Below are 10,795 nucleotides of genomic sequence, written 5' to 3' on the forward strand. Positions count from 1 at the left end.
TGATTATTGTGTGTTTTATGATTATTGTTCTAAGATTCTCTTTATATAAAAGACTTTATAAATTTGGTTTATGGATTTTGTGATATTATTATGATTATATAGATGGTTTGAGCTTAACCTATAAAAAGTCATTTTAAGAATATTAATAGATTTCTCTTCAAGAGAAGAATCTTAATATATGAACATATTATTCTTTTTATAGCTATTCAATATGTAAATACATTTATTGTAATGAGAGAGGTAAGCCTAATCCTATTTTGGGTGAACAAAGATAATATATATTGGTTTAAGTGTAACCGTGTGCTTTATTGATTTCATACACTCTCTAGTTTGTTCACATATGTCCTTGCAAATTTACTATGAAGATCTGAAAGAGAATATGGCTCCATGACTACATTATAACTCCAGAATTTTACAGCCATCTCCCTCCAGGGCATTTGGTAGGCAAAGGAGCTCCACATAGCGAGGGATTGCCCTCAAAAATGGATGGGTCATTGAATTGCGGCAGTGAAGGGATTCTTCCGACCAAGTTGTTATAAGATAAGTTCAACTGGGTTAGAGAGCTCAAGGTTGAAAAACTTTCCGGAATTGACCCTGAAAGATGGTTGTGTGATAGGTTCAACATTCTCAAAGCAGAAAGGCTTGCAATCTCTTCCGGAATTCTTCCTGTAATATTATTCCAGGAAAGGTCGATGGAGTTAACACTTGCAATAATGCTGCTGTACTCTGGATCTCTTCCATTTATCACAACATATATGAGCCATTCAAATACTTCTGTGTTGTTTCTGTAGACCAAGCCAGACAGGTTTCCAACACACTTGGGAATGTCCCCCGAAAACATGTTGTGAGAAAGGTCCAGGATGTGAAGATTGTTAAGATTGCATAGACTTTGAGGGATGTTCCCACTGAATAAATTTGATCGAAGGTGAAGCATAAAGAAAGAGGAGAAGTTTTCTATCCACAAGGGTAGATTTCCTGAAAATCTGTTTCCTCCAAGATCAATGCTTGTCAATCCTGTGCAGTTTTCCAAGGAAGAAGGGATTTCCCCATTAAGATAATTATTGTTCAACATCAGCACACTAAGGGAAGCTAAAGAGCCGAAGGAACTTGGAATACTGCCTGTTAATTTGTTGTTTGCTGCATCAATTCCCCATAACATCAGAGAATTGTGCCAGCAGTTTGGGAGTTTACCGTTCAGGTTATTGTTCCGAAGGGAAAGAACTTGCAGTTCCTCTAGTTCACACATTGACACTGGGATTTCTCCGTCAAGACAATTCCAGGAAAGATACAGTTTTTGCAGCCTTGGCATTAGGCTGCCTATGTTTTCGGGTAGAGATCCTGAAAATGAGTTTTCTTGAAGAGAGATATCAGTTGCATTTGTGGACCAAACTGGGAACGGGCCCTCAAAATGATTAGAACCCAAATCAAGTGCCCTTAAATTCGGAAATTCCAAATGCTGTGGCAGCTTCCCCTGGATCTGATTATTTGATAAAATCAAATAGGTGATTCGAGAAGATAGTTTTGAAAACCAGTCCCCTGGTATAGTGTCTGAGATTCCCGCATTTTGAATGCTAAAAGAGGTAAGTTCCCTTTGAACTTGAAGCCATACAGGAAAAAAAGGACCCACCAGGCAATTTTCAAAGTGAATGAAGTTGAGCCTGAAAGGAGGAACCCACTTGTAGGAAACATTGAAAACCAAGGACCTGGTTGGTTCTGTTGTGATTCTGATATATTCTAATCTTCCAAGCTTCATCAAGTGTGCTTCGTTTACGATTCCTGTCCAAGAATTCTCCATCAGGTCGACATGAAAGAGATCGGAGAGTTGGCCGAAACTTTCAGGAATTGTTCCATTCATCCTGTTGTAAGAGAGGTCCAATGTTTTCAATGATGACAAAATTCCTATGGATGATGGAATTGAACCCCAGAAAGAATTGCCAGAAAGGACTAGAAATTTCAGATTCTTAAGATTTCCTAATGATTCGGGTAATTCTCCTTCTAGTGAATTAGAACTTAGATCGAGAAATATTAAGTCATTAGGCCTGTTCGAGAAACCATCCAAAAAGTCCTGAATCTCGCCATTTAAATTGTTTGCTGACAGATCTAAAATCTTCAGCCTGGAAAGATTTCCAAACAGACTAGGAATTTCACCCCCAAGGTCCAAATTATTTGACAAATCCAGGACTTCAAGAAGTTTGAGGTTTGCAAACTCACCAGGAATGGGGCCACTAAAGAAATTCCATCGGAGATAGAGCTTGGAAAGGCTTGTCAGATTGAATAACCATTCAGGGATTTCAGAATTAAAAGAATTTTCTGACAAATCAAGAATTGAAAGTGAAGTGAAATTGATGAATGGCAATGAAAGTGGAGCTTGAAGTTCACACCAATGCAAACGTAGCTCCACCAGGGCAGAAAGTTTATTCAGTGCTTGCAGCCAATCAGTTCCAGCACTATCTAATTTCACAAATCCTAAGTTGAGGTACTTCAAAGAAGTGAGACCTGTAAGCCAGTTTAGATTCTTGGCGTGCGAATCCGGTGGACGAGTACTGCCATATGAATCTGCATAGAGATCAAGGTACTTCAAGCTTGACAAATTTCCAAGCTGAGGAGGAATGTTTCCACCAAATGATGCAAATGACAGATTGAGATAGACCAAGTCCTTAAACTGACCAAAGAAATCAGGAATTTGGGTTCCTTCAAAGTCATTCATGCTGAGGTCTAGGTACTTTAAACGTTCCAATTGCAACAACGAAGGATTGATTTTTCCACCTAAACAAGACCTCTTATAAGCTGTTGGATCACCTACTCCACCATTGATTAACTGATACGGATTCCTGAGGTTGAGCTTCACGATGCGACGTGTTCGGTTGCTGCATTCGATACCATTCCATTTGCAGCATTCTGCACCTGTCCAAGAGGAAAGCCTACCAGAAGGGTCAGTGAGAGTTGTTTTGAAGGAGAGAAGCCCTTCTCTCTCTGAGTCTAGGCATAAGATACTGATATTTGCGTCACACAGACACAGCTTAATGAAATCAAGAAAGGAAAGTGCAGAGAAAAACAAGAAACAAACTGGCAAAATGGGAAGATGAATTGAGCTGAAACCAGCATTAGCACCCATTTATGTCTTCTGAATTCTGAAAGGTCTTGTTCACAACACAACTAAGGATATTGCAACCAAATAAACTCGCAAAAATTTGGACTAACTGTCCAATGACGAAATTCACAACAATACATAGGATTTAGAAGAATCATGATGCTTATGTCAGAGAACTTTTGTATATATAAAGCAATCTCAAAAGAATGTGATAGGATAAGGAAATAGATAAAATCATAATTAAATATTGGAATTTAATAAGGTTGAATTAGGATAAGATTTTAGAATATAAAAGCATAAAAGGAGCAGCATAAAGAGAAATAAGGGAGGAAAGAAAATAGTCTTTTAGGCAACTTACGGTGTGGCAGCATCTTAAGGTTGATTGGGAGGCTTCTGACGTCTCCAATGGTTAAAAATGAAAGGTCTTGCTCCTTGAATTGCATATTTATTCATTGTAAATCTCTTTTATTAATAAAAAGTCCTTCTATTCTCGTTATCGTTTGTGTTTTTGCTATTATTTGATAAAATAATTGGTTCAAATCCCATCAAAATGTTAAGGATTATAATTCATTTCCTCTTTTAGTTTCTTTGTGAAGTTCAAGTTTGTATTTATTTAAGAAAACTTGTTACGATAGAAATAAAATTATAAAAGAAATAACAATTGTACAAGTATAAGATCTTAAGAATCATATAGCTTAACTATATGAAGGCATCACAAAGTTTGTCAACTTACAGAGGAGCTTTGGGAAACTCCTTTGAATATTAAAGTTTTTCGACATATAATGTGTTATACACGTATAATTTCTTGATTATAATATATTATATCAAACTAGATTATCATGTTATCACTCTTTCGTTTGTAAATGTAAATAGATTACATCAAACCACTTTAAATATAGTGTTTTTTTGTGTGATTGATGATTTATTTCAAGTATTGGTAATCTTAAAATTTATTATGTTTCCTCAAATTCCTAACAAAGAATGTCCCAACTCTTAATTTGTTTGACTTCTAAAAGAGCAGATAAAGACTGGTGGGAAAGAGATTGTGTGCTTGGTCCATTAATGTGGTGGAAATGCCCACTTAGAAAAGTGGTGCAAAGAATTTAAGTCATGGAATAATAATTTTGACAACATATTGAAATGCACTAGCTAAAGGGATAAGATAATATGCAAAATATAATCATTTAAAAAGTTGTATAATCTTAAAAAAAGACAAGAGTAAGATTACAACATTAATCAATACAAAATACACTAATTTTTATAATTAAGCTTTCTTCTATTCATTAATAAATTTGAAAAGGTAACAAATAATAAGGAACACAAATACTCTTAAGCAAGAACGCATAATTCATCTGTAAAATTCAGTATAGGAAAAATTTCAGATAGAAGATACAAAAAATTTTATTATGAATGAAGAAAACTACAAGATAGAGAAGAAATCATTTGTTTTATCTAATTTTGCGGCACGCTCGCTATATTTTTCACCGCATATATTTTAAAACAACTTTTACGTACAAATCTTAATTGCCCAATGCTTGATATAACATGTTGCACTTGTTCTACTTATAAGTTGCATCAGTTTTACTCTATGTTGTTATTATTATTTTTTTTAATCTAGTGTTCGTAGTATTTATTCAAGTATAATGAGAAGTTTATTTGTTCCCATACCATAAATCTTTTTGAAAATCCTTATGTGGTGGAATTCTTGCTTCGTTTTTTTTTTAAGAGCCCATTTCGGGCTCTCTCTGGGACCAACGGATAAACAAGGCCTTTACTATGGAAAATCATTAGGCCCACGTGTCTCTATATATATATACACACACCCCAAATACTCAATCACTACCTGATTTAAATTTGATTTGAATAAAAAATAATTTTATTAAAATTTATTAAACAAAATTAAAAATAATTCAAATTCAGTTTAAATAAAAAATTATTACACACTCATGCTTGATTTTATGGTATAAATTTGTGACTCGAGTTTATGAGTTTTTGACAAAACGTTATTATTTTGATAATTGATTGACATAATACAAATTGAGTTGTAAGCTAATGTTGAACTAAATCAAATCATCCCCTAGCTCATAAGTTATACTTTTTCTAACTCAAGTTCATTCTATTTAAAAAATAGTCGATCTTCTCGGTTTGAATTCAAACAAAATTAATTTAAACTGAGTTAAACCAAATCAAACTAGCTTTTAAGATTGAACTAGCTTGATTCGGGGATCAGTCTGAGTGGAAGGTTTACTAAAACCTGCACATTCTTTTTAACATTCCCTAATGATGATTCCTGTAAATTGTTTTCCCTCCGTCAGGTCTAAACTCTTCAGCCTGGAAAATGAATTTTCGAAGACTCCAGGAATTTGACCTGCCAGGCCCAAATTATTGGTCGAGCCTATTCATATGTGACCAGTAAAGAAACTCAGCGAGAATATGTTAATAATTATGTTTAACTTTACCTTTGATGTACTTTAAATTTTATTTTATTACTTAAAATTATAACTAGAAAATCAGGGTATTAATTAAAATAATATTTTTTTTACTTTTTATAGATATTTAGTAAATTTTTTTTACTATATTAATATAATCACTTTTTAGTTTAATTTATCAAGAAAACATGATTTAACGAAATAAATCATGAAATATATGATATTTCAAATTAAAGGGATTTTGAATCTTCTTACAAAATAAGCTATAAAGGTTTTAATCTATATTTACTTAAATTAAAATGATTTTAATGTAAGATTTTTAAGATTTTGTTTTGAATTTTACAAAACAGCAATTGAATTTGTTGAGAGTAGCCAACCAAAGTACTGGGCTTTTAATGTTAAAACTAAGGGTGGTTTGGTTTCGGTTTTTAAAGATTATCTTGATAATATATCTTTTATTTCTTTATTTAATTTATCAGTAATAAAATATTATAGTAATCTTTTATTATCAATACTGATATGACAGGTAATAAATGTGAGAATCTGATTATCACTTTCACCTTAGGTATTTAAAGATTACTAAGATAATCTTGATTTTATTATAATTATATTATTATTTATTAATTTTTTGAGACAAAAATAAATTTATTTTTAATTAATATGACAAATAGTATAAAAAATATTTAAAAATAATTATATTCAAGGTCATTTAAGTAAAATAATTTACTAATAATCTTTTATTATATTTAACTAAATACAATAATTATTTATACCTATCAAATATTATTAAATATAGTAATCATTTATACTCAGTAATCTTCTAAATAATCTATCTTCAAGGTAATCTTTCTATTTTAGTAATAAAATATTATTCAAATCAAACACCCTTAAAAATACGCGTAATATTATTTCAGATTTTTTATTATAACTGTATAATAAAAAATTATAGTTTAGTATTTTTTAATTTTTTAATTTTCTCTTTTCTCGATCTTATAAATTTATTAAAAAAATTCAACCGACTGCATGAACCAGCATTTATGAATCACATAAATTATTCCAAGGCTAATGCATAAGCGTGTGTGACCTTCAATGTACAAATGGGGTAGTGTTATTTGGGGTAGTAAAATTATTTTAATATCTCTACGATCTTTCTCCAATAAGATAACTTAGATTAATATTAGAGGTATGACGAAATCCAAGGTGTATTTGATTTTAATTGTCTCAATTGAATCCACGACTTTGCCCAATTGAGATTATTTTTTAACGAAAGTCGTAGTTTGACTTAACATTGATTTTTTATTTATTTGATTATATAATTTATTTTGTTAATGATATTATCTATTTTTTTGATAATACTATTTATTCAATTACGGTTTTGATTCGAACTTTATTTGAGACGCTAAAATATAATCTTTTATTGTATGAACTCTTTATAGAAAGATAAGAAAGATTGGAATTTTTATAACCACAAAAATGAAAAATAAAGAAAAATCATAATTTATACAAAATTGGAGATTTCTTAGGGAAGTAAAATCATTGGGGAAAAGTCCAAAGCAAGGATACTGAATACTTTTAGGGGGCGTTTGATTTGAGTTTTTTAATATTATTTTAGTAATTTATCTTTTATTCTCTTATTTGGTTTGTCAATAATAAAATATTACAGTAATATTCTATTATCAATACTAACATGACAGGTAATATGGGTGGTACTCTGATAACCACCTTCACCTTAGGTATTTAAAGATTCCAAGGTAATCTTAATTTTATTATTATTTACTAATTTTTTTAGACAAAAATAAATTTATTTTCAATTAATATGACAAATAATATAAAAAATATTTAAAAATAATTATATTCAAAGGTATTTAACTAAAATAATTTACTAATGATTTTTTATTACCTTTAATCAAACACAATAATTATTTATACCTATCAAATTTTATCAAACATAGTAATCATTTATACCCAATAATCTTCTAAGAAATTTATTTTCAAAATAATTTTTCTATTTTGATAATAAATATTACTCAAACCAAACGCTCCCTTAGATAAATTTAATATTAACAAAATATGAAAAATAATATTAGATATATATAAACATTTCACGTTACTTGAAAGCGATAATAAAAAATTAGTTAATCAGTTTATAAACTCCTCAATTATCCATATTTGTTTTATGTTTCAAATTGATATATGTATCCGATACAAATTACAGTTAAAGCTTTGTAATTTTCTAAGTCAATTCTTGTTTTTCGCATAGCCACAAGAAATTAAAGTCAACTATAATGTAAACATTATAATTACCAATTAAATGTATATTTAATTTAGGGGGATCACCAATCCAAACCAGTCATATATTTGTACAAAATGTAACTAATTATTTATTTAAAAAAAAAACCCCACTTATGTATTTGAAAATAATATTAATTTGATGCCACACATGAACCATGATGTATGAAATAATTATTAATTTATAAATTAAAAAAAAAAGTTTGGTGGTGATGGTGACACTTTTATATTTAATTTATAAATAATATAAGCATGTGTATTCTTGACTTTTATTATACTCTTGACTAAAGGTTATTAATTATTTTATTAATTGACTAATTTTATATTAACATTGCTTGCTTCAATGGACACTCAACATGCCTTTCTGGTTAAGTAATGTTATTCCTAACCTTTGGTAAGGGGTTAATGGTAATTTCGCTCTCAAATGTAGAAACGAATATATATGAATTTATTATAATACCCTTTATGATAATATATAGTTTAAATCTACCAAAATACGTATTAAAAGATAAATAATAAAATTATATATATATATTTTTTATATATAAATAATATTATCATATGATTAAATAATTTTAAATTAAAAATAAAATAACACACATAATAATATATAATTTATATATCTAAATTATATATAAAAAAATATGCAAATATAATAATACTAAAAAATAAATAAAATAACATAAAAGGTGATAAAATAAAAGATATTAAATTTATTTTTCAAAAAAGTTATTAGATACTTCTTAGTGCTTTTTTAATAATTAAAATAAAATTAAAAGAATGAAAAATTATATATATAATATTATATTATATTAAACATAAGGTTTTAAATTTGCCGTGAGTCATGGGTAATGACTAATGACCCTTGACTTTTAAAAATTTTCACTACAATTTAGCAACAAAATTTAACATGAACCCTTATATTTTATTATTAATTCACTTTGACCTTCAAAATTTTACAAGTAACCCGTCACTAACATTTTTTATGTTGATAAAATTATATACATAATTTTATGTATAAATAATAATATATTATTTTATGATTGAGTATTAGTTTATCTTTAATTTTAACTATATAATCACATAATGATATATTATTATTTATGCACATCGTATCACTCTTTTTATACAACAAACTAATTTAGTTTGTGGGTGTATTTGTAACGGTCAAAAACTTGTGTCATGAAACTGCTCTTAAACCTTAAGGTGGATGTTGATATAACTCCTCTATAGTAGTGACATCTCATCTCAATTTGTCTTTTTTTTTCAAATTACTATTATATTTTGTGATCTAATTTTATGTGAAAAAGAAATATAATTTTCAAGATTTTATTGTTAACCTTAGCAGTGACCGAATGCTTTGCATTCATTTATGTATTTTCTTATATTGAATCATGTTAATTATTATATTTTTGTGTATGATATATTATCGTCTTCATGTAGGATATTTTACTTATATTACATTATTAATAGGTCAAAAAACTTACTCTCGCCCAAGGTTTAGTGTGTTCCCAAAGTTTTATTTTTGAGATTTAAAAAACTCAAATACTCATCTATCATCTAACTTTTGTTAAATTTTTTAGTTAGTTACAAAAGTAAAATCATTATTTTATTTTTAATATTAAAATAAATAAAATTATATTTTTGTGATCCGACCATTTTGACCCTATTTTTGATAGTTTCCATGTCGGAAAACCACCGACTGACAACCTTCCCGAAATGGTCATCGGATTTGAAAAAATCAAACCCTATGAAAAAAAATATAAGTTTTCAAACTTTTAGGATGGGGTGAAAATATTTTTTTTTAAAACTAAGGGTATAAAAAATATAATTTTATTTATTTTAATATTAAAGATAAAATAACGATTTTACCGTTGAAACTAACTAAAAAATTTAATGAAAATTAGATGATGAATAAGTATTTAAGTTTTTGAAACCACGTGGATAGAATTTTAAGAATGTACTAAAACTTGGGTAAGAGCAAGACTTTTGGCTTTATTAATATTATAAATATTTTCAACAAGTAACAATATTTGATTTAAATAGTTTCGAGTAGGATTAAACAACAAAATACCAATAAAATTCAATTAAAAGTTATTAGTGATAATTTTAAATAATAAAATCCCTAAAATCGGATATTTTCGCTATTTAATCAAATTTAAAATAGAAAATAGATAAATAGATAATGTTCGTATTGATTATGTAAAAGCAATAATTAAATTATATATAGTAATACAAACTACTAAGTTATATAGTAATGTTGATATGTTATTATATAATTAAATAATCTTAAATTATAAATAAAATAATATTCAATCACATAACAACATATTATTTTAGTACTAAAGGTGTAATTGAGTCAAGCTAAGCTTATCTTGAACTTGAGTTGATCATTTTTTGACAAGCTTGAACTTAAGATAAATTTGGCTGACTCGAGTTTAGCTTAAAAATTAATTTTTAACTCTTGATTTTCAAAATGTTACATATAAATCATATTATTTATATATTTAATAATTATCTTTATATTTAAAATTTAAAAAAATTAGAGATATAAATATAAGCATTAAAGTTTTTAAAAGTTTATTAATATTTTACTCAAACTATGACCTCACGAGCTCACCAAGATAGCCCTCATTCAGCTTTAGCTTGACTAGACTTACATTCGTAATATATATACATACGAAGTAATACTTATTATTTATGCAAGTATGCAAATAATTTTCCATGGAGAAGAGCTATCAAAATAATTGAAGTGGTTGGCCATAATCAAATGCATACTTATTGCTAATTAAGAGACTAGCAATCTTGAAATCTCATTCTGATCCCACAAATATAATTTTTTATATTAATTATTAATTTTTTAGTACAGCCCATTTTATTGAGATTCCTTTACTGAATTTCTAATCCATCATTATTCTATAATTAAATTAATTTATGAAACAAAAAAAAGCTAAATCATGTGATAAGAAAATTATAAATCATTGAT

At 28.1% G+C, this 10,795-nt stretch overlaps 1 protein-coding gene across 1 annotated transcript; it reads right to left on the minus strand.

Moving 5' to 3' along the window:
* Window positions 1-412: 412 nt before the first annotated feature.
* On the minus strand, window positions 413-3,115 carry LOC123219744 (receptor-like protein EIX1). The gene has a single exon (XM_044641727.1). The coding sequence runs from the start codon at window positions 3,113-3,115 to the stop codon at window positions 413-415; it is 2,703 nt and encodes a 900-aa protein (XP_044497662.1).
* Between the last annotated feature and the right edge of the window lie 7,680 nt (window positions 3,116-10,795).

This window comes from Mangifera indica, chromosome 6, assembly GCF_011075055.1.
Source record: "Mangifera indica cultivar Alphonso chromosome 6, CATAS_Mindica_2.1, whole genome shotgun sequence".
In the NCBI taxonomy this organism is placed as follows: domain Eukaryota; kingdom Viridiplantae; phylum Streptophyta; class Magnoliopsida; order Sapindales; family Anacardiaceae; genus Mangifera; species Mangifera indica.